This window comes from Budorcas taxicolor, chromosome 16 (genome assembly GCF_023091745.1).
Source record: "Budorcas taxicolor isolate Tak-1 chromosome 16, Takin1.1, whole genome shotgun sequence".
Taxonomy (NCBI): domain Eukaryota; kingdom Metazoa; phylum Chordata; class Mammalia; order Artiodactyla; family Bovidae; genus Budorcas; species Budorcas taxicolor.
The window spans coordinates 50,412,516-50,437,075 of record NC_068925.1 but is presented as its reverse complement, the minus strand read 5'-3'; the positions used below and the strand labels follow the sequence as shown (position 1 = coordinate 50,437,075).

Below are 24,560 nucleotides of genomic sequence, written 5' to 3'. Positions count from 1 at the left end.
CAGGGAAGGCAGCCCCCAACAGACCTGGGCTGACAAACCCACATCACTCCCAAGAGACCTGGGGGTTGGCCTGCAGGTGTCAGCTCCCAGGAATTTCAGACACTCAGAATCTGCCCACAGGTGTGCGTGAGTGTGAGTGAGTGTTTGCAGGGGACACAGCGTGTATTTCCCGCTGCGACTGGAAGTCGCGGAATGTGGGTATTTCACCTGCCCCCTTTGGCAGGAGCAGCCAGGAGGTGGGTGGCCAGGAGGTGAGCACAAGCACCCAGGAGAGCTGCAGACCCCCTGAGGTCCTGGGGACCATACAGTCTGGGGGTACAGAGTTGACGGTGGTAGGCAGAGGGGGTGGTAGTGTCCCAGCAGCCTCATACCAGGCTATGCAGACCACACTGGGGGTCCCGGCATCAGATCTTTAGAAGACCAGTGTTGTTACTGGTTTTCAGTCGCTCAATCTTGTCCAACTCTTCGCAGCCCCAGGGACTGCAGCACATCAGGCTTCCCCATCCTTCACCATCTCTGGGAGTTTGTTCAAACTCATGTCCTTTGAGTCGATGATGTAAGCAAACACCACAGATGGAGACTTCGGGAGCCCCGAGCCCAGGCATCTCCCAGGGAAGGGCTCCAGCATGGTGATGGGCTGGGCTGGGCTAGGGGACCAGGAGCAAGGGTTTCCTCCTGGGCTGCCCGAAGGAGGCTATCCCCCTCCAAGAGTGGGGTATTCCTCCTGGGCTGCCCGAAGCCAGCAGCTCAAGGCCACTGTTAGAGATTGCCACAATCCTCCCAAAGCCCTGACAGGCACCCTCCCCTTTGCGTGCTGTTTACCCATTCTGGCAGCTCAGTGAAGACCACTATCGGGTGGACTAGGGGGATCCAGGGAGACAGGAGGATGTCCCAGCCCAGCCCACCCTGGACCAGCCCCCAGGGATGCCCTTCTCCGAGGGGAACCTGCCCCAGAGAAAGGGAAAATACAGGGGACCCGGGGACCAGCAGCCGGGCTGCACCCCGTTGCATTTGTCCTGAAGCACATCACAACATTCCTGCATCTGTTTCCACTTTCCAGCTCTGAAACTTTACAGGGCAGCAGCCTCGCTCCCTGAGTGGCGGCCCGGACATGTGAGCTTGTCTGCCCGGGAGGGCCCCCCAGGGCTGGCGGGCCGCCCTGCCACATAGCAGTGAGGCGTGCAGGAAGGAGGCTGCTCAGAGCCCACCCGGGCCCGCTCTGGGTCTCCAGGGTGGAAAGAAGGGGCTCCCTGCCACAGCCAGGGAGAGAGCCCTGGCCAGGGAAGGTGACCACCGGCCCAGCCCCCAGAGAACAACCCCCACGCAGCCTGCCAGACAAAGTGGCCAGCAGGGAGGGGCAGCCGTGCCTGCGACACCTGTGTCCAGAGCAGCCGGGATTTGGGGGTGGGGGCGTGAGGGCAGTGGATGGCCACTGGTCACTGCCAGACTCCTGGACTCTACACTCTACGCTCTGCCCAGTGAGCACCCACGCTCCCCTTCTCTCCTTGGAACCAACCATCAGTGGCCCCAGGCGCCCCCATCGAGCCCATCCTCCACAGACAAAGACCCCACAGAGGAAGTAAGGGCTAATACCCTACCTCATCCCTAATACCCTAATACCCTAATACCACATCCCTGCCTGTCACACCCCCACTCCCAGGCTCTCCAAGATGGATGGGGGAGCCTGAGCCCGGGAAACCCAGCTCTGCAGACCAAGAGCAGCCCTACACTGCCCCTGCCCCATGCAGGGCACCCCCACCACCAACCAGCAGGCACCAAGTCTCCCCACTTGGGGCAGCACAGCCGGAGCTGCATCCCTGCAGATGGACACCCACAGCCTTTGCAGCAGAGGGCCCTGGAGGGGACAGCGGCCCAGGGCTCCTCCCCACTGCGGGAGTACCCTGGGAAGTGGCCTTGGCACCCCGGCCAGACTCGGCTGTGACCACTGAGGGTACTCAGCCCAGGTCACAGTGCCCAGGGACCCAGGGGCCAGCCTCAGCGTAGAGCCCCGGGCCCAGGACATGTTCTTTCACCACCTGAGTGCCGGGGACCTCACGGGAGTGGTTCTGGCAAGGGCCCACGATGTGTGATGAGGGCCCCTTGGCACGCCATGCTCGGCAGGATGGAGCCACTGTAACGGCAGCTGCACTGAGCACACAGGCCCCCTGGGGCCCCTCAGTGCAGGAGGGCAGGGACCCCCTAAACCTGGGCACACCCAGAAGGGTGGGGTGATGGCTGAGGTTAGGAACGCTGGCCCAGGAGACTGCTTACCCAGGCAGGTCCTGCCGTCCGCGTGGAGACGGAAGCCGGGCTTGCACTCGCAGAAGTAGGAGCCTGGGGTGTTCACACACCGGTGCTGGCAGCCGCCGTTGTGCACCTGGCACTCGTCCACGTCTGCGGGAGCGGGAGGACACGGGGCCGGGGTTAACAGAACCACACGGCGGCCTCGCTCTGCGCTGGCCCCAGGGAGCAGGCCCGGCCCCCTTTTCTCAGGACATTGCCCCTGCCCAGCTGTCGGGACTCCTCCTTCTCAGGCCACGCTGTCCGCCACAGTCCCGAGTCCCTCACCCATGCTTGCTGGAGCAGAGCGGAGAGAAGGCAGGCCAGTCTGCAACACCTGGGGCCCACCTGGGAGGAAGAGCCACCTCTAACTCTGCTCAGGGTCCCCCAGGTCCACACTACACGTTGTGACTGCATCCTCCAGCTCTCACTCATCGTTCCCATGAAAACACCTGTAAGGTCGGACCCCGGGGGCCACGATGGGCCGCCCCTTCTCTCCCCCGCTGGCGGGGGGCGTCCCTGACGGAAGGAGCCTCCCAGATCTCGGGGACCAGTGACAGCACACTTCGCCAGCTAAAGCCGCCCCATCCCAGTCATGCAAAAGGACCTATCAACCGGCGACGCCTCGGCCTGGTGACCTATCCAAACCCGCGTCCTGACCATCCCTCACAACAAACTTATATAAGCCGCTTCTAACATGGTCCGGGCGTGGACTTCCTTGACCTGCCTCGTTCGGGTCCAGGAACCCCACCTGGTGGCACTTCGCCATTAAAAAGCATGTTAGACGGGTTTTTTTCTTTTTTTTTTTTGGTGTCCTGATCGTCTTTTTACCTAACAACACCCACCTTTGAGGCCCCCCTCCTAAAGCCCCAGCCACCCGAGCACACCTCTGCAGGGTGTCAAAGGCACAGGGCCAGGGCTCCTCCTGGGGAATCCCCAGAGCCTGCCCACCAGGTCGTGCCTCCCATGGACAGAAACCCTGACTCCATCCATGCGCCTGTCCCTCCAGGAACGACCCGAGACGACCCTAGGAGGCCTGGCCTCTGCTCCATGCACAAGCCATAACCACCCTGGGAAGAACCCCAGGGTGCCCCTCAAGCCCCAAAGCTGTTCAGAGAGGAGATGAGACCAAGAGAACTCCTTGGAAATACGGTGACCAGGGGAGTCCTCCTTGGAATGAGACCAGAATGATTAGCAGGTGGAAGATTGAAGGTAAAGTGTTTTCAGCCCCCAGTGGAGCCCCAAGGAGTCTCAGGGCCAGAGGACCCAGGGCACAGTGGGAGGTATCAGGATCCAGGGCCTTCCAGTGAGGGAGTCAGCTGAGTGGTGGTGGGGGGACTGTGGGCTGACCCACATCCGCTGGGCAGCCGCCACCCAAGGGGCTCAGAAAGGAGACCTCATCCCGTCTGAGCTCAGATTCCTCTCTCTGTGACCCCTTCAAGGTCCCTGAAACGTAAAGCGACTGCATGGCGAACAGCACTGCGCATACAGTAAGGGCTCAGCAGAGTCTGAGCGCCCCACGTGCGCTGAGAGGGTGGGCGGACTGACTGGGCCTCAGTGCGTCTCAGTGGCCTCACCGGGCAGGACAGGACAGAGAGGCTGTCATTTCCAGACTTGGCCCAGCAGCAGGTGTGCAGCAGACCAACCAACGGGGACACTGGCTTCCCAAACCACCTCTCAGCTGGTCACCTCAGACACTAGCCTTGGGGAGTGGCTGAACCACAGCGGCACTGCACTCTCGAGCCCTCAGGTACCTGGCTGAGGGGGAGAGCCCATACAAGGGGCCCCGTCCTTGAGGGGATGTGCAGGGAGCCAGCAGCCCCGGGGCCACAGAGACACCAAACTGACGGGCAGTCTGGGACAGCAGGTGGGGGAGGTGGGGCAGGTAAGCCCGTCATCAGCAGGGCTCCTTCAGGGGCAGCGCTGACGGCTGGCCCCCCTCCACCCCCACCCATGTGACCACACTCTCAGCGCCCTCCTGTGGCAAGGACGGGACGTTTAGACCTGAGAGGTGTCCCCAGGCTCCTGCCTAAATCCTGCCAGACCAGCCCCTTGGCACCTGGGAGCCCTTCTCACCTCCAAAGCTGCCCTGCCCGCTACAGTGACCATCAGCAGCAGCACAGGCAGGGGGCCATGAGGCCCAGCCAGGCTTCCCAGTGCCCATGGTTTGCTGTCAGCCTGTCCAGATTACCTGGACCCAGCGGCACAGCTCAAGGCCTCCCCCTCCACCTCCCGGCTTATGGGTAGGCAGGCAGATGACCTCCTACTGGGGTCCCTCCAGCTCTGAGATCGAGGCCCCTCTAGTGAAACGGCTTACTCAGAAAGCAAGGCAGGACTGAGTGACCGAAACCTAGCTGGCCCCACTCCCAGGGGGCCCACCTGGTGGGAGGTTAGAGCTGCTCTGAGCCACCGCCCATGACCTGGAGCCCAGACCCACTGACGATCTTGTGACTGCGACTGCAGTCATTCTGTGACCTGAGGAGCCCAGGCTCAGTTCTTAAGGAGGGTGTGGTCAGCTGAATAACGGGCCCCCCAACCCCCAAAAGAGGATGAGATCATCGTAATCCTGGAGCCTTACACAACAAAAGGGACTTTGCAGGTGAGATGAGAGATTACCCTGGAGCTTTCAGGTGAGTCCAAGGTCATCACACAAGTAAGCAAGGGAGGAGGGCTCCATACAATGTAATCCTCAGTTCAGTTCAGTTCAGTTGCTCAGTCGTGTCCAACTCTTTGTGACCCCATGAATCGCAGCACGCCGGGCCTCCCTGTCCATCACCAACTCCCGGAGTCCACTCAGACTCACGTCCATCGAGTCAGTGATGCCATCCAGCCATCTCATCTTCTGTTGTCCCCTTCTCCTCCTGCCCCCAATCCCTCCCAGCATCAGAGTCTTTTCCAGTGAGTCAACTCTTCACACGAGATGGCCAAAGTACTGGAGTTTCAGCTTCAGCATCATTCCCTCCAAAGAAATCTTCAGAATGGACTGGTTGGATCTCCTTCCAGTCCAAGGGACTCTCAAGAGTCTTCTCCAACACCACAGCGTCACAAGTATCAATTCTTCGGCGCTCAGCTTTCTTCACAGTCCAACTCTCACATCCATACATGACCATTGGAAAAACCATGGCCTTGAACAGACGGACCTTTGTTGGCAAAGTAATGTCTCTGCTTTTGAATATAATATCTAGGTTGGTCATAACTTTTCTTCCAAGGAGTAAGCGTCTTTTAATTTCATGGCTGCAGTCACCATCTGCAGTGATTTTGGAGCCCCCAAAAATAAAGTCTGACACTGTTTCCCCATCTATTTCCCATGAAGTGATGGGACCAGATGCCATGATCTTCGTTTTCTGAATGTTGAGCTTTAGGCCAACTCTTTCACTCTCCTCTTTCACTTTCATCTAGAGGCTTTTTAGTTCCTCTTCACTTTCTGCCATTAGGGTGGTGTCATCTGCATATCTGAGGTTATTGATATTTCTCCCGGCAATCTTGATTCCAGCTTGTGCTTCTTCCAGCCCAGCATTTCTCATGATATACTCTGCATAGAAGTTAAATAAGCAGGGTGACAATATCCAGCCTTGATGTACTCCTTTTCCTATTTGGAACCAGTCTGTTGTTCCATGTCCAGTTCTAACTGTTGTTTCCTGACCTGCATATAGGTTTGTCAAGAGGCAGGTCAGGTGCTCTGGTATTCCCATCTCTTTCAGAGTTTTCCACAGCCGAGAGGAGCTACCCCCGCCCGAGGCCAGGCACAGTGGCCGGGAGGAGTGACCCCACGTCCAAGGAGCGGTGGCTGCGAGGGCGCCAGAGGGGCTAGAGGAGCTATTTCACGTTCAAGGTCGGGAGGGCCAGTGGTGAGGAGATACCCCTCGTCCAAGGTAAGGAGCAACGGCTGCGCTTTGCTGGAGCAGCCGTGAAGAGATAGCCTACATCCAAGGTAAGAGAAACCCAAGTAAGACGATAGGTGTTGCAAGAGGGCATCAGTGGGCAGACACACTGAAACCATAATCACAGAAAACTAGTCAATCTAATCACACTAGGACCACAGCCTTGTCTAACTCAATGAAATTAAGCCATGCCCTGTGAGGCCACCCAAGACGGCCAGGCGTGGTGGAGAGGTCTGACACAATGTGATCCACTGGAGAAGGGAATGGCAAACCACTTCAGTATTCTTGCTTTAAGAGCCCCATGAACAGTATGAAAAGGCAAAATGATAGGATACTGAAAGAGGAACTCGCCAGGTCAGTAGGTATGCTACTGGAGATCAGTGGAGAAATAACTCCAGAAAGAATGAAGGGATGGAGCCAAAGCAAAAACAATACCCAGTGGTGGATGTGACTGGTGATAGGAGCAAGGTACAATGCTGTAAAGAGCAATATTGCATAGGAACCTGGAATGTCAGGACCATGAATCAAGGCAAATTGGAAGTGGTCAAACAGGAGATGGCAAGAGTTAACGTCGACATTCTAGGAATCAGGGAACTAAAATGGACTGGAATGTGTGAATTTAACTCAGATGACCATTATATCTACTACTGCGGGCAGGAATCCCTTAGAATGGAATCCTACTCAGCTATAAGAAAAATAAAATAAAAGGAAACAATGCCATTCGCAGCAACGTGGATGGACCTAGAAATGGTCATACTAAGTGAAATAAGTCAGATAGAGAAAGACAAATACCATCTGATATCACTTATACGTGGAATCTGAAAAAAAAAATACATCTGAGCTTATTTACAAAACAGAAACAGACTCACAGAGGCAAAAATAAACTCATGGTGACCAAATGGGAAAGGGTGGGAGAGATAAATTAGGAGTTTGGAATTAACATACACATTCCTGCAGAGAACACAGATAACAAGGACCCACTGTCTAGCATGGGGAACTATACTCAATATCTTGTAACAACCTATAGTAGAAAAGAATCTTAAAAATAGTATATATGTGTATATGTGTTCAGTAGTTAAATGTGGCCAACTCTTTGTGACCTCATGGACTGCAGCCCGACAGGCTCCTCCGTCCATGGGATTTTTCAGGCAAAGAACACTGGAGTGGGGTGCCATGTCCTACTCCGGAGGATCTTCTCCACCCGGGGAATGAACCCACATCTCCCGTGTCTACTGCATTAGCAGGCAGATTCTTTACCACTGAGCCACCCGGGAAGCCACGTGTGTGTGTGTGCGTGTGTGTCCATGTAACTGAACCCCTGGTGAAAGGAATGGCAAGCCACTCCAGCATTCTAGCCAGCCTGCGAAATCCCAGGACAGAAGAGCCAGGGGGTGGCAAAGAGTCAGACACGACTGAGCACACACATTACTTTGCTGTACACCTGAACATTGTAAGTCAACTATACGTCCATAAAAAATTTAATATCTAAAACAACAACAAAAAAAGACGCTGTGCTGCTGGCTTTGAAGGTGGAGGAGGGGCCACAGCCAAGGAGTCCGGGTGCCTTTAGAACCTGGACACGTGGGAAAGCAAATGCTTCCTCAGAGCCTCCAGGAGGGACCAGCCCTGCCAGTACCTTCATGTTAGCCCTTCTCAGACTTCCAACCTCGGAACTCTAAGGTACCAGAGACCTGGGTGGTTTTCAGCCATCAGCTTGGGATACCATGTCCCAGAAGCCACAATAACTGAATACAGAGGGAATAACCATCTAGCAGCCTCTCCAGTGTCACAGAGGCTCAGACAACCCGACCTGGAAATCCAGGTTCCCAAAAGACCACTCTGGCCAGCCCGGCATCCTGACACCAGAGGAGAGGGCCGCTGTGGTCTTGGCGGGGGTGGGGGAGGGAAGGCGGCTGGGGGCACTCCCCTGGGTCCCACGCTGCAGGCTGCCCTCACCTCCATGCCACACACTGCCTCCACCTGGCGACCCCAGCTGAGCACTGGCCCCCTGGACCCTGAAACTACCGCAAGTCATCTATTCCCCTAAGAGACATGGGCCTTGCTCAGTCATCCTCTGGGCCAGTCTGTGCTGCTCTCCACACCAGAGGGCACACGGAAAGCCCACCCAGACAGCATGGAAGGGGCCCAGTCCCCACGGCAGTGTAGAGCCCCCAGCTGAAAGGGAGCTTGTAGGCGTCCTCCTCTGCCATCCTCCCCTCGGAGCATCAGGGGATGAAGCCTGCTCCTTCCAGACAGAGCCGCTCCCACCCGCACCAAGGGCTCCAAAGCCTCAGGACAGCCCCAGGCTGCACCATCTGGTCGCTAGGAGCAGGCAGGTTGGGGTCCAGCAGGACAGTCTCTGGGGTCTCACTGCTCCCCTCAGCTGAGACATGTGAGTAGGGAAGCGCAGCCTGGGGATGGGTCACATGCTGGCACTCAGGGCCATTCCCCTGGGAGCCTATGGGACTTGCTGGGCGATGGTGCCTCTGAGGGTCCATCGCCACACTGATGGGAACCCAGGAGCACACAGCCCCTGCAGAAACCACCCCAGATGAGCCCATTCTGAAACCTCAGCCACACTTACAGGAAAACCTGAGCCCCTGGGATCCCGCCAGAAAGGTCCACTCAGCACGTACCAACTTTGTTGTCCTGCTCCCCCCAAACATGACGCAGGGTCCTCAGCCCGGACAGCCCATCCCATCACCCACAGGCCCTCTCTTGGCCCCTTCACATGCCCATCAGTTCTCAGAACAGAGCCGGGACACCTGACTCCCTAAGCCCAGCCCTGCCCGCTCCTGCTCAGCCCCAGGCCCTGGATGCTACAGGCCCTCAGCATTTAGTGCCACCAGTGGTGGAGTGACAGTGCCAGCCTGGACTGAGTCACCCAGGGAGAGGGCTGCCTACCCTGTGAGGATGGGGTCTGGCCCCAGAGGGCGAGTGAGAAAGCCAGGGGAGACAGCGGACCCTGTCACAGACCAGCCCTGCTGCTCAGAGATCTGTGTGTCCTCCGGTGGAGAGCAGCACGGACTGGCCCGGAGGACAGCTGAGCAGGATACGTGTCTCCACAGAGATCAGATGCCCTGCACAGAGCCACACTCAGGGGCCTGGGAGGCCATGGAGGGGAGCCCAATCCTGGCCCTGCTTTAACAGCCCCGCTCTGGACCTGCCTGCTCCTGCCGCACAGACGGCTGCAGCCCAGGGGCAGTACTGCGGGCAGCAATTGCACCAGGGGCTTCAGGGTCCTTGGTGCAGGGAGACGCAGCCTTGCCCCACGCCAGGTGTCCCAGCATCGCAGGCGATGACTCACGGCACACCACACCCCTCGTCACATTCCTGAGGTTACCAGACTCCAAACTCCATGGAACCCCATGGACACTCAGGAGCTTCCTGCAGGAGGCTGGCCCAGCGTGGGTACCAGCATGGGAGAGGCAGGACGGACCCGGGACAGGGGTGCAGCTGCTTCCCAAGGGCTGCTGGGGTCCTCCCAGCTGACCCTGCCACTCACTGGGCTGACTACATCTCCCCAGCCTTGGGGGGCGGGGTAACAGGACAGCACCTGCCACATCCACACACAGCCCCCAAGGGGCCAAGGCTCTGGGGACCCTGGAAAGGGAAACTCTACTCCAAGACCCCAAGGCCTCTCTCTTGGGCCTGCCCTACGCCTGCTGCTTAACCCTCAGAGCTGCTGGTACTGCAGGGGAAGTACGGCCCTGGTGCCCACCGGCAAACACAGTTGCTGTACTTTTCTCCTCCCTCTGGTCGAGAGGCTGAAATGCTGTCAGCAGCCCACGCAGCCAGGCCAGAGACGGGTCGGGAATGTCCGACGACTCAGGGCACACGGGGCCTGTCCCAGAGGCAGCGGCTGCCTCCCCGTCTGCCCCAACCCCGCTCCCTCCAACCACGGCATCAGCCTCTCGGGGTGCAAACTGTGAAGGAGGAAACAAAGGCAGCTCACGCGGGACAGAGCGCATCCAGCCCGCCCCGCGCAGAGTCCGCCGCTCCCACCTGGCCTCGGGTCGCCGGCGTTCACGGGTACCAGATGGCACGGGTAGCAGCCCCTCCACAGGTAGCGGTAGTGTGTGCCCGCGACGCGCGCCAGGCTCGCCAGCAGCCCGAGGTACCAGAGAGCCGCCAGCCCGCCGCGCCTCCACGGCGCCTCCATGGCCCATCCGCTCCTTCCCGGCTCCGGGCAGCGCGCACTCCGGTCTCTCCGCTCCGCTCCGCTCGGCGCCGCTGGAGCGGCTCTGGTCGGGCGCGCCCCGCCCCTCGCCTTTCTGTTCTCCGCTTTCCCTCCGCCCCCCGCAGGTAAGGGCCAAATCCTCGCCGCAGCCAGGCCCCGCTCCGCCCCGCCCGGCCCCGCCCCCGATTCTCAGAAAGAGCACGGGCCCCTCTCCGCGCCGCCCGCCCACCCGCTCCGCACATTCCTACGCGCGCGCTCACGCAACCGGCACACACCCAGACCCATTCAGAAGAGCAACCACCTCCACGCAGACACGTGCACAAGCAGACGCACGTGTGCAAGACGTACACAAGACACCCAGAGTCCTGCACGGACCTGCATGGGCACATCGATACACACGGGCGCTCGCACAGGCAGGATCCCTGAGCCAACAAGCTAAGGAAAACACGCAATACAGAGGTGGATGGAGGCCACCCTGGCAAGGCCCCGGGGCTCCGCAGAGGCAGCTCGATGGAGGTTGCGGAGAGTGGGGAACCGGCGCACTTCGAGGCCACACCACGGTAGTGGATGTCTTGGGGGTGAAGACTCCCCCAGGCCCCCAGCCCGGTGTCCCTCATCTCTCCACTGGTCCAGGGCCAGTACCTGCGGATGGGGAGGGTCCGAGCCTGCAGGGACAGTGAGCCCCAGGGGTGAGGCTGCCGAATCATGGACACTCCTCCAACCCCAGACTGCTGGGCACAGCCTGTGGTCCCGGATGTGTCAGGCAGCTCTGCTCAGGGGTGGTGGCGTCACACTGGCTGTGCACTCGAGAGACCTGTGCATTCAGGCCTGACGAAGGCTGGGCCCCCAGCCCCCCATCTCGTGTAGGCTTTGCTGATCCCCAATGGCTCACCTGTGGCGTCCTGCCTGACCCCAGCCCTATCCAGAAACTGCTGGCTGTCATTCTTCACAGCCCACCTGTGGGCAGGGTTCAAAGGGGCAACCTCAAGCTTGTGGAGAAAGGCACTGTCTCGCCTTGTCTGGTCCTGTCTGCAGCCCAGAAGCCAACTCATCCCACTGTCTCCCCCCACCACCTGCCCGCCAGGTGCCAGGCAGTGCAGAAACAGACCTGCCTACCTGTCTGCCCCAGCCTTGGGGGTAAGCTTCTCCCCACCACCCCCGGGGTAGCACCGCAGCCTGTGGATCCCAGCCTGTCAATGTAGGGAGCACACATCTCCCAGGTGGACACACTGCCCCGTGGCCATTTGAACAGTGCCTCCCACAATGCGCCAGCTGTTTATCACTGCAACATGTATCTCATTCGCTCCCAACAACACTAACAAAAACCTGAGGGTCCCTGTGCAGCCACCAGTCAGGCTGCAGGGAGCAGGGGGTGATGGACACAGGTGCGGGGCCTCAGACACTCTGCTCCAGACACTGCCAAGCATCGTGCTGCTCAGCCTGGCAGGGGGCTCTGGCACGCAGACCTGGTAACCGAACTCCTTTTTTAATTATAAAACATTTGTGGTTGGGCTGGATCTTCGTTGCGGAGCGAGGGCTTCTTCCTGCAGTGTCTTCTCTTGTTGCAGAGCACACGCTCTAGGCACACGGGCTTCAGTAGCTGTGGCACTCAGGCTTAGTTGCTCCACAGCATGCCACCGACTCTGGTGACTTCCAGTGGAGCTCTTTCCTCACTGTCTCATGGTCCCCTTTTGAAGCAGGTCTGTGCCTCCCAGACGCACCTATAATTAAACCCTCATTCTGCCCAGAAGGGAAACCTCCAGCCAGGTGCCCACCTAGGCCCTACCCTTTGCACACAGGGTCCCGGACGTTCTCGTAGTCTTTATCCAGGGGATAAATGACCTGCCCAGGGTCACACAGGACAAAGGGGACCACCGACAGGGATCAGGTCTGACCTAAATCCTGCCTTCCTTGGGCGCCCTCCTCCAGGCTCCTGGAGACATGGCCTCTGCAGGTACCCAGTGGCTCTGTCGGGGTTGCCCAGTGGGTTCTGAGTGGTTGGGGGGGGGGCGGGCAACGGCCCAGCAGGAGGCAGTGCACCTGTGGTGCTTCTGCTCTCTCACTGCCCTGCCACCACAGGGCCCCAGACTCTCGGCCAGAACTCAGTGCTGGGCTCCCTCAGCCCAGGCCACCAAAGGGCTCTCCACGTGGACCCTGGGCACAGCACTTCCAGGAGACGCTGGCTCCAGACCTTGCCTCTTCCATCCCTTGTGGGTGGCCTGGCCCTCCCAGCACCCCAGCTTCCACAGCAGCCAAGATGCCCATTCTTCCTCCGACCCGCAGACAGCGAGCTCCTACGCATCTGTTGAGTACCAATCCCAAGAGGCCTTCTCTGCAAAGTTCCCCAGCCCGCTCCCCCCAGAGCCACCACTGCCAACTCTGCTTCCCCTAAAGCTGGCCTGTCCCTCCTTCCCTTCAGCCCTCACTCCCTCGCTCCTTTCCCTCAGTGAGGACCTGAGTGCCCGCTCTAAGCAGAACCCAGTTCTAGGAGGCAGAGCTGTCTCCCCCGCAGCCCAGCTGAGCCCGAGACAACTCGTGACGTGATGAGCTCAGGCGGCACCTCCCTAAAGGACCCGGGGTGGGGGTTCGATGGCTCTGGGCCTCCATCTCCACTAGGCTGGGCACAGCATGATGGTGGCCAGCCACCGCAGCCCAGACACGGCCCACTGGCCTCCCCGGTGCCACCAAGCACACCCAGGCGCGCGGCTGTGGTCTGGAAGCTGTTTGGGAAATGCTTTCCCGATGCGGAGACTGGGCTGGTGTCTCTGCCCGGTGGAATGTCTATGTGTCAGCAGAAGGAGCAGACCACCCCCCCCCCCCCCCCCCGCCAACCCGCCAGGCCGGCTCCAGCTTTCCTCTCCAAGCTAGGCAGCCACCAAGCTCCTCTGCCAGGACCTAGGCTGGGAAGAGGGCCCCATGCTGCCCCTGCAAAGCTACAGCTCCCCCTTAGTGCTGGGCCCGTCCCACCCTAGCACCCTGAACTGGGGCTTCAGGGCCAGGACTGCCATGTCCCTGGGGTCAGCCAGAAGCAGAACAAGGCTCATTTCCTCCCCACACTTGTGCTATCTGTCCCTTGGTGCTATGACACTTCCTCCAGGAAGCCCTCCAGGGGAACTCTCGAGGTCCCAGGTCGCCCTGTGGCATTCTGCCAACATGCTGAAAGGGAGGTCATCTTGGCCTCTGGCTGTAGAGCAGGTGCTGGGGGAGCCTGGCTGGGCCTTGGGGCACTCGATGCCTGCAGGGGTTGGGGGGGTGGCCTTGCATCTCCCACCCAAGTTCCTAGGGACACGGGACAAGGAGGCCCCAAGACACAGGACAAGAAGGCCCTCCAGTGGGACACGAAGAGACCAAGCCCCACCCAGGCCAGGGGGGAATCTCTGACCCTTCCTGTCTGGCTGGGGGATGGGGAGAAACTAAACTTCTCAGGAGGAACTAAATCCTCTGGAGGCAGGTGGGGTTGTGTGTGTGACAGAGAGGAGGGACTCTCAGAGAGGCCCCAGAGGTCACCACCCTGACGCCAAGGTGCCCTTCTTTCGAGGGTGACAGTCCACGGGCACAGTGGATGTTGGATGGGGTAGTTGTCACTGGCCACCCACTGACCACCTACATTGCCCTCTGTGCCGGGCACTGCATGGGCTTGGCACCAGACCGTGCCCTCTCACAAGTGGACAGGCAGACCCAGAATGAAGCCACATGAGCTGGTGGGGCGTAAGGGAACTGCAGGCTGGGGCCCTGCCTCCACCAGTACCTCCTGCTGAAGTCAAGTCTCACGTGACAGGCTGCAAGGCTGGGGGCGCTGGGCAGAGGCTGGCTTGGAGGACCCTGATGGCCAAGAAAGCAGTGTGGGAGCCATCAGGGGGCTGTGAGGGGCACTGGGGCCATGAGAGGGACTGGCCAGCGATCAGATGGCCCCCCCCCAACAGGCCCCCAGCTGCAGGGTAGAGGGCCAGGAAGGTACTGGAAGGAGGCCTCCCTTTCAGGTTTCTCTTCAATCTGCCTTTGGGGACTCAAGGCCTCTCAGCCCAAAAGTCCCCCTCCCCACCTCCCAGTCCCCCAAGGGGACAAATGTCCTGCCTGGTTGCTTCCAACCTAGATGGCCAGAGCCCAGCACAGCCCAGGAAGTCAGTTTTTAGCTGGGGTCCATTGTGGCCCCACACAGGCCCAGGAGGACCACCCCCAGAATGTCCCTCCCACCCCCTGTCCCAGGGCCGCCACTGCAGTGTTATTTTGGGAGCGGAGGCTGGGCCTGGCCTCCAGGAGTCGTCCGGGCGTCAGCCTCATGGTAAACTCATTACCCACCCTGGGCCCTCACTGAGCCAAAGGAAGGAAAATGGAAACCACGGTTGTTTCCGAGAGCCCAGCTGCTGCTCCTGGCTGCATCTGCCCTGGGCTGGGGCCAGGCCCCCTCCACACACACGCACGCACGCACGCCCCGGGAGAGCCCAGGACAGAGCAGTCACTGCCACACACATCATCCTCCAGAGACAAGCTGGCTAAGGGGGAGGGCAGGCCCTGTCCTGTGCCAGGGAACCAAGGCCTGGTTACCCCACTGAGGCACCCGCAGCGGGCCAGACACGAGCCTCGCTGGAGGCCCCCGCATATGTGTACACATGTGTGCACGCGTGACGAGGCCCTCTCTGTGGCTCTCTGCTGCCTCCAAGCAGTGGCCTGAGCCATGTAAAGGTCAGGGTAAGGCCAGGTCTGACCCTGGGGGCACCTGAGCCCTGCAACACTGACAGCCCCACCACGGCACAGCCCCTGAGGCCTGACTCTCATAGGGGACATTGAGCTGCCCGGGAGCAATGACTACAGAAGGGGACAGCCCCAGGGCTCAAACTGCACTCGGCAGAAGAGAGTCTGTGAAAGCAGTGACGAGGCTTCCTGGAGGAGGTGGCCTTCAGACACGTGCAGGGCAGGACGTAAAGATGGTTTGTTGGAGGGCTTTGGGGGCAGATGCAGGGCTGCTGGTTCAGAGGCAGGAAAGGCCCAAGAGGGTGAGTGCCAGACAAGGGGTCCGGCCAAAGCTGTGGGCCTGGGCCTGGCCTACAGCGAGCACCCAGGAGGTCTGAAAACACCAGCAAACGGAAGGCCCACTTCCAGCCCCCACGGTCACTCCTCCGCTGCCCCTGTCCTATCCAAAGGCCAAACCTGTTCACAGAACACTAGGGTTGTGGAGGCAGCAGCCAGGTCCGGCCAAGTACCCAGGTCAGCCAGCACTCGCCACCTCCCACGGTGCCCAGGCTGCAGCCGCCACAGCTGCTCCTGCCTCTGAGGCCCCGACGGCACTCCCTGAGTCCTCAGGGCCACTGCTGCACAGACAGAGGTCCAAGCCGGCCGCCGTCCACATCAAGTGCAGAGTGCACTTTCTAACCCACAGGACTGGACCTCCCATCCCCGCTCTGAGCACCCATGCCCACGCCCCACACAAAACCTTTACACCAGGGCTGCACCAGTCCCTCAGGTCTCATTACAAGCATCTCGCAGGATCTTTTTTCACTGTTTCCTCACCAACAGAAGGAACACCCTCCCCTCTGCATTCTGGGGCAGGTTCCCCGCCAGGCCCCACCCAGAGCTGCTCTGGCCAGACCCCGGGGAGCGATGGGATTTGACCATGGGATTTGGGGGGTTGGCTGAGGGTTCTGTGGGGTCAGGAGTCCAGCTACCCAGCGGGGTGTGGAGCAGAGAGGAGATGAGAAGATGGGGGTGGAGGCCTAGCCCAGGTCAACAACCTCGCAGAATGGGGGTGGGGAAGCTGGAGAAGATAAAGGGTGTGGCCAGGAAGGTCCAGCCTCATTACCGCTGGGAGAGACAGGGACAAGAGGCAGCCAAGAGACACAGACAGCAGGAGAATCCAATTAGGAGGCCAGATGCTGAGGGAAGAGGGCTTGTTGGGACCACTGGTGATGGACAAGAACTTTCTCACCCACCAGACAGAGGCAGGGCAGGGGCCTGCCTTTCCCGGAGCCAGGCAACGAGGGCCTGAACCATTCCTCCCTATTTTTCCTGCCTGCCCCGCTCCAGCCCAGTCAGGAGGGGCTGCTTCCACTCTCAAGAGTCACAGAGATGGGGAAGTAACTGCCTTCCTGAGGTTGCAGGCCCCTGTGAGCTCCGAGTTCCCCAAATTGCCCCCATCTCTCAGCTGCAGCCCCCGGACCACTGGGAGCAGAGCTGGGACCCCTGGGATACAGGAAGACAGGGGCTGCTGGAGCCTCCATTTCCCTAGCCCAGGGCCCCCCCTGCCCCCGATCCAGCTAACTCCTCTGCTGGGGCCCCTCCAGCCCATCTTCTCTGCTGGTCCTCCTCATGGCAGCCGCCCCAGCCACAGGGTCCTGGGCACTTTGGGGTTCACTGTTAGGATGTGTCTGCCTCCTCCCACTGAGCCCCAAGTCTGAGGGCTATGGCCTCTGAGGGCCACACCTATTCTAGGTCACAGCCCAGGGAGAGAATCGGCCTTTCTGCTCCCACGTCCAGTCCTGCAGGCAGCCGTGGGCACCCAGATGTTGACTACACAAGATGCCTGCAGACTGCCCAACCTGGGGCCTCCGCCTGGGCTTCGGGGATCCAGGCAGGCCTGAGGGGATGGGCCTCTCTCCTGTCACTGGCTGGCTCTGACGGCTGATGTTGAGGGCTGTTGTCTCCTGCCTTGGCCTTAACCAGAAACATACCTGCCAGAATCTGCTCATGAGAGGGATGAGTGAGCCAGAGTTGGGAAAAGGCAGCTCTCAACCTCTCAGCACCTCTGACAGTGGAGGCCCTGGGACAGTCGCCTCTTTGGAAATGCTGCCATCCTGCCTGGAGGGACTGCAGCCGGGGCCAGGCTCCTCACTTGTGTCCAGAGCACAGCCAGCCAGAGAGCCTGGCCTGAAAAGGCCCAGATCTCAGGCCTTGCAGGAATAAGGCTAGGACTTTGCATGCTGAAGGCCCAAGTTCACTCATGCTGGGCTGCTTGGCCCACATGAGTGCAATGAGCCCCCCAGCCAGCGTTGCCCCTCGGTCTCGTCTGGAAGGGGCAGGTCACTCAGTAGGTATTTGCGGATGCCCACTCTGCACTGGACACTGCTAGTGTGAGCTGTGTGGAATGAGCAGGCAGCCCCTCCAGTTCCTCCAGCTCCCGAGAGGCTGGCAGGCCACCCCTAGACAGGGCCTGAGCACTGGCTTCTGTGGGACCTGGGGCCAGGGGGGCCCATGACGTCACTCTGGGCTTCATCCGCCTCACCCAGCTGTGTGACCTGAATGCACTCTTGCCCCCTCTGGGCCTCTTGCTCCTCTGCACAAAATGGGGACCACGGGGCACTGTGAGCGCTGAGCAGACCCGGGACCACAGGGCGCTGTGAGTGCAGAGCAGACCCAGGACCACGGGGCGCTGTGAGCGCGGAGCAGACTGGGGCTCAAGGGGCCATGTGAGCGCTGAGCAGTGGTGTGTGGGGCTACAGCCAGAACCTGGCGTGGAGTGCGGGTTGGGCAGGCTGGGCACTTCACGTCCCCACAAGAGCCTTGCCGCCCTCCCCACTCTCCTGACTCAGGCAGCTGGGTCCCCAGGAAGTGAAAAGTCCTAGCACTAAAGGCTCTGAAACCCCCTGTGAGGAGGCATTGCCACCTAGGGTTGCCCCAGCAGGAGATTCAGAGAAAGCCCCCACGAAGGGCCAAGGGAAGCGCAGGTGGACTCCGGCCAGGGCGCCAGTGTGAGAGTCGATAGCGGCTCCCCTTGCCCCAACCCCCGCGGCCACAGGGCAGTACAGCTGGCTCGGCTCAGCCCACGGCCCTCCCAGCCCAGGCGGTAGCCCCAGGGGCTTCCTAATCAGGACACGTCACTTCCCACGTTCCTGACTCTCCCTGGGGACAGACGGGACCTGGCAGCGGCCAGCTCGAGCGAGTGTGAGAGAGGATCCCTGTCAGGTCGGACGAGACTCAACTGCGTTCCCACCCGGACCCAGGCGGGACGAGCCTGTGGCAACAGCTGAGTCAGACAGGGTGAGGAGCGCAGCCCGCACTGTCCTGAATGCAAGGCCTTGGAGCAGGCCCTTTCCCTCTTGAGAAGGGTCGGTCCCATGGTGGGGACCATGCAGACGCCAAAGCCTGGGCCGGGGGGCTGGAGCACAGGCCATCTCTACTTTCTGAAAGCCTTGACCCCTCCATGGGCTTCTCACAGACACCCTGTTAGAGACCCTAGCTCTGCACTGGACACCCCCATAGCCAAGGAGTAGTGGGGATTGGGGACATGCTGAGCCCCCAGGCCAGAGCCAGCCGTTTTCATGTTGGACTGAGGACTCCTGCTCAGGCCCCCACCCTACCCCTACCCTACCCGGAGAGTCACCTGCTGCCCCATTTCCCAGTCCTTCCTGACCTCCTGGAGGGAGGGAGCAGTGGGGGCTGGGGACCATCGAGCTGGCTCAGGAAGAATTCCACCCCCAGCATCGAGGGAAGGCTGGCCCTCAGGCCTGGACCTGGGAGGCGACACCCCCCGCCACCCCTGGAGTCTATCCCAGGGAGACACCCTGATTTTCTCCAATCAACAAGATTAATTTTCCCCTCACAATGGGACTGAAAACCCCTCCCCACGGCAAGGTCCCTGAGACCTTCAGGCCACACCAGCCTGATGGAAGGACCCACCTCACTGAGGGACTCAGCATCCACCCAGCCAGCACGGCGGGAGGGAATGAGGAGGGGGAACATGCCTTGGGGAGGGCAAGGACCTGCCAGGGTCCCTTGGGGGTTCTGGTCCACATCATGGCCCTGGATGTGGGTTCAGGCTAGTCCCTGCAGACCTTGCTCAAGAGGAGGCAGTGAGGCTGGGGTGAAGGGCTCATGGCCTCAGGCCAGCGCGAGGGGGTTCGGCTCAGGTTGCGGTCCCCCTTATCTCCCTCCCTCATGCCCCCCAGCAGTCCCTGAGGGGTAGGGAGCCTGCTGCCGGTGCTGAGTCCTCTCAGGGGTCCTAAGAGCCAAGGGTGTCATTCATACCACTTTCCAGAGGAAGAGGCTGAAGTTGAGAGCTCCCCAAGGCGCTGAGCTGAGGCTGACACCGGAGTCTGGCCCTGGGGGGCCCTCCACAGAGGGGCCGACATGGAAAGCCAGACGGTGCTGGGTAGGAGCTCAGGGCCCCGGCAGCTGGGACGGGAGCTGGACAGTGGGGTCCACGTTTCTCCCCAGGACCCACCTTCTCCATAAAGCACAGGTTTGAGCACACCTGCCCGTGGGTCTGGGGGGAGGGCGGGCACCGGTCAGAGGCCGCACCCTACGAGGACGCTGAGGGAGCAGCAGTGGGCTACAGCCTCACCTTGCAATGTGCCCTTCCCCCGCACCTGTGCCCCCCAGGAGAAGGGAGCAGGGCTCCTGCCATCGATGCCCCGCCCAGAACACGACCGACACACTGGCCTGGCACTGTTCCCTGGGCAGGGGCCTGTGCCAGTGCTCCGTGTTGCACGGCGTCGGTCAATCACTGGGGCAGTTTCCGGGCTCACCCCACCAGCCACTCGGCGCGCAGCCCTGTGTGTGAGCAGCCAGGGCTGGCCTGTCCTCCGCAGTAACATCTTGATTTCCTGTCCACTTTGCTCACATTCAGCCAGCCGGCTGCCCCCCAGAGCCCTGCTCACTGGCCGGAGCTGAGATTTCAGGGGTGGCAGGGGCTGGCTGAGGGACAGAGAAAACAGCAGGCACTTGGCTCTCGGCAGAGTGCTCTCAGCCACGCGGTGACTCGGAGCCTCAGCCATCCCAAACACGCAGAGCCAGTCAGCGAGCTCCTGGGGGGCCGTGGAGGGGCCGTGAGGGAGGAACGGGTGGGCACGCCAGGGTGAGGGAAGCCCCCTGACTGGCCCCCTCCTGGTCCTCTCAGTATCCCCGCCTTCAGCCAACTGACGGGTGGCGACCACCTCGCCCACCTGTCCTTGAGACCTTCTAAATCAAGGAATTTCAAGGAAGGCATTGTGGCCGGGCCTGCTGACCCTGAGCTGGGCTCCAGTCAGTGGCCAAGCTGTGCACTTGTGTTCCAGGACTGCTTCTGGCCACTAGGCCCCAGGTCAGCACTGAGTGGCCTAGAGCACACGTCAGAAGATGCCCAGCCCTGGGGCAGCCCCAACATGCCCCCCAGGCCCTGGCCCAGAGCTTCCTGGGCACTGACAAGGGGCTGGGTTGCACACCCACAGACTCTGGGGACTGAGGGCCGGAAGGGTCAGGGACGGGAAACTCATGGGCCAGTCCAGCCCTATCTGTAGGCCACAGAGCTGGAAACGCTCAGAGAGGCTGCGAGGTCGGCAGTGCACCAGCAGCAGTGGCGAGCAGGAGCAGGGCCCTCACCCCGGGGCACCTGCAGTGGGTGGAAGGCCAGGAGACCTCCATGTGGGAGCATATGTTGAGGGGATGCTCTGTCTTGTGTGCAGGCATCCCTGGGGCTCATGGAGACCAGGAGGCTGGGAGTGGGTAAAGGGGGCTGAGGCTCCTGGGGATACTGCCCTGGGCCTGGGAGATTTTAGGCCCCTGATGCCTTCCCAACATCAGGGCAGCCACCCTCACTTCAGGGGGCACTGGCAGGAGAGTGGACACGGGTCCAGGAAGGGGCACTCCTTCCCACCCCAACTCCACCTGCACTCAGCGTGCCCTGGGGTGGGACTGCAGGCCACGGAGGGTCCTGCCAGCCCAGCGGGGCTCCATTCACAGAAGGGGAAACCAGGACGCAGGTGGGTGACATGGTCTGGTTCTGTCTGGTTCTGGTTCTGTCTGTGACAAGTCTGTGCTCCTGTCACCCAACAAGCACAAGGTCCCTGGGTCCTGGGCTGTGAGTGACAGGTCAGCCACCTCTCTGCTGCCCCACCCCCAGTCTCCCCTCCAGTGAAGACATGCTGGAAACGAGAACGGTTTGCAGAACACCCCAGCCAGGGCAGACTCCCCCCGACTCCCACATCCCCAGTCCAGTGGGCTGTGATCCTGCCACTACCCCCAACCCTGAGGGATGGCTCACAGCTGGTCTCTGGCAGAACCAGACAGTGTCCTCGTTGGGACAGGAAGTTCGGAGAGATGGGGGATGACAGCGGCTGTCTGACATGATTCAGGGCAGGGAACACCGATGCCCGCCAGCCCCCACCCTGTGTGAACTCAGGGACCAAGTTGCCAACCGGATCCTGGGGTCAGGGGCCTGGTGGGGGAGCACAGGTGTGGGAGTGTGGGGGACAAGGAGGGATGGCATGTCTTCTACCCCATCCCTTGCCTTCTCCCAGCCTCAATGCTAAGCTAATCTGTTCTTCTCTCTCTCCCCAAATCCAGGAAATTTCTTTCTGTCTGTTCTTGGTTTTTCTGACAGCCTGCCAGCGATGGCAGAGACCTGTGACAGGCCCAGAGCTGGTGACCACTTCCAGACTGGCTTCAGCAAGCCCTTGCAGGGGTAGGGTGCCCCCCAGCGTCCCCATGCCGCGCAGGCACACAGCCTGCCCTCTGACCCTCTCGGAGGCCATGCAGCTATACTTGGGCCTGCCGGCCGCCCACCCACCCTCCCCAGCTGCATCTCCGACCCACCACCTGCCTCTCCCCACCTGCGAGCAGAGTAATCGCCCCCCCCCCCCCCCCCGCCCAACACGGCACCCAGGGTGCCCTCCACCCACATCAGGCTCTCTGACCCACTGAGGCTTGTTTGGGGGAAAATGTGGATTCCCCAAAGGTGCAGAGAGCAGTCGGGCAGGGAGGACCCAGGGAGCTGGGTGCCACTCCAGGACCCTCAGCAGAGCAGCCCAGGGGTGGGGAGGAGGCAGCCCCAGGGAGCAGCCAGGGCAGGGATGCTGAGGCCATGGCTGGGCGGGGGTTAGGGGCCCGGGCCGGGGACCTACCTCGGCAGGTCTTGCCATCTCCCTGCAGCTGGTGGCCGGGCGGGCAGCGGCAGTAGAAGCCCCCCACGGTGTTGCGACACTCACCCTCACAGCCTGCGTTGCCAGTGGCACACTCGTTCACATCTGTGAGGGGGAGACGCAGGTGAGCCCAGGGACAGGAGGAAGCTCAGGACCCCACGACACAGCAGGACGAGGCCTGGCAGAGACGGGCAAACCTTACCCCTCCAGACAGGCCTCACGAGAGAGGGACTCGCCAAGTCAATCCAGCAACTGGAGGGCTGCCCCGCCAACCGGGTCCCTCCCCGCGCCCAGGACCCGTGGTCCTGTGGTGTCCCGGTGTGACCTGGCAGGAATGTCCCTCGGGGACAGCTCGGCACAGGACTGGGCCCTGCTCCCTAAGGAGCCACCCTCACTTGCCTGCGTGCCCCCGAGAATGGCCCCTGTGTTCTGTCCAGCTGTAGGTTTGCCAGAGAAACCAGGCCTCTCCCAGCATGGAGGCCAGGAAAAGGCCCCCATTGTCATCCCACAGCTGCTTGAGACCTGGCAGTGGGCTCCATGCGCCCCTGTCCCGGCCCAGGTCTCCCCCACTCTGGTCTGCCGGAACCCTGTGGCATGTGAGTCAGGCCTGGGGAGTGGGGGGATGCCACGGGGCTCTGGCGTGGAGGGCAGAGCAGGCAGGAGACTCCACCCATGAGGCCACACTGCCCACAGCTCCCCTGTTCTCTGCTTGGCCTTTGTGGGTGCAGGACGGTAGCACGTCCCCTGCCGCAGGAAATGTGGCCGGGGGTGCCCAGGACACCCACGAGGGGCTGGTGGCACCATGGCCCCAGAGACCCAGCCGGGGCCCGGGGGACTCCGGTGCCTCGTTTTCCAGAACACCTCTTGGGCACGAGGTGACAAGGGGCCCAGGCCCTGCTGTGTGGCAAGCCTGAGGTCTGAGGGGGCCCAGCTCTGTCCTCCCAGCACCTCAACATCAAAGGCGACGGGGGGGGGGGGGTCCCCCAATCTCATGGGGAATGTGACCCAGAGGGAAGCAGAGACCCCCAGGAGCCACAGGCCACAGACGGCCAGGTGCCAGGACAGCCCACCAGGTGCAGTTGCTGGAAATGCCACCCCCCTCCTGGAGGCTCAAGGCCCAAACCAGCCTGGGCTGCAGTCCCCAAGCCCAAGCCACCAACATCTTCAGCTCCCCTCTCCACTGGCATGTCCTTGGGAGGGTCCCTGGGAGACCCCGAGCCGGGTTCAGGCTGCAGGGGCGGCCAAGGTCCCACGGGAAAGGCAGCACTGGAATGTCACCCTGAGCCCCAGCCTGTGGGGTTAACACTGGGAATTTTCTGGGAATTCCTAGAGAGTTACGCAGGGCCAGTCCACACTCAGCCCAGCCCGGGGGTCAGAGCTTGGGTGCCCAGGGTCTCCCTGCCAGACTAGCCTGGGGAGATGGCACAGGGGCCAGGCCCTCCAGCGGGCAGCAGCCAGGTGCGAGCCCCCCCGCCTTCAGGGCCTACCCTGATACTTGGGCTGTGTGGCTGGGCAGCTAGTAGGGCAGGAGGCCAGCCAGGCAGGGCTGCAGACGGAGGGTAGACGCCCTCTGGAAGCCGCTGACATGGCAGGGTCCCCAGGGCCTGGGCACCACCTCCAGGGTGGGATCAGCCTTATAGCTGCCTTCCAGCACCCTGCCCCAACTCTGTGGATGCTAATGACGGGACCAACGTGACCAGGAGCCTCCAGGACTCCCACACCCAAGGAAAGGGCCTGCGTGCTGACACTCAGGGTCTAGAACTCACAACGGCACCTGCTGCGTCCCTCCAGCCGCATCTGGATGCCATCCTACAGGTGCCCAACCACGTCTGCCTGGCCCTTACTGCCCCTTGTCCCCGGCATCTCCCTGCCAGGCACCTCAGCTGAGCGGAGCATCCACCTCCACTGCCTCACCGAGCTGAGCCCCTTGTGTCTCTGTACTGGGAAGGCTGATCAGCCCCTGAGTCTGCTCACAGCTGGACCGTGCTGGCCTCAGTGTGGGGGCTGGACCTCCCTAGAGTCGGAGTCCCAGGGCCCAGTCAAGGCTGGCAGCGAGGGGGCCACAGGATGCCTTGTGACTACTGCACAGGCATCACCTCCAGGGCCTCCTGGAGAGAAGCAGAGCAGGCAGGGGGCTGGCCCTCCTGTCCCCAGGCAATGGCAACGCAGACTGAGAAGGAGGTGACCCTGTCCAGGGCCAGGGAGGGGCTGGGCAGGTTCAGCAGGCTCCCCTCGGCTGAGCACCTGCCCTGTACACGGCTGGAGCTAGGGAGAGGGGGAGATACAGAGGTAAGGAACCCACCAGTTAGGGCAGGGGAGAGCTTGGGGAACCATCCAGACTGCACATCAGGTTCAAGTCCCTACTGGGGCGGTGGGGGTGGAGGAGAGGAA

The 24,560-nt window shown here is 61.3% G+C and overlaps 1 protein-coding gene across 1 annotated transcript in view; it reads right to left on the bottom strand.

The window, feature by feature from the left end:
• MEGF6 (multiple EGF like domains 6) overlaps positions 1-24,560 on the bottom strand; it is a 101,226-nt gene that overhangs the window by 31,423 nt on the left and 45,243 nt on the right. The window contains exons 5-6 of the mRNA XM_052653780.1: positions 22,152-22,274; positions 2,272-2,394 (exon numbers count right to left, since the gene is read on the bottom strand). Coding sequence (XP_052509740.1) covers positions 2,272-2,394; positions 22,152-22,274 — 246 coding nt within the window. The remainder of the gene's footprint in view (positions 1-2,271; positions 2,395-22,151; positions 22,275-24,560) is intronic.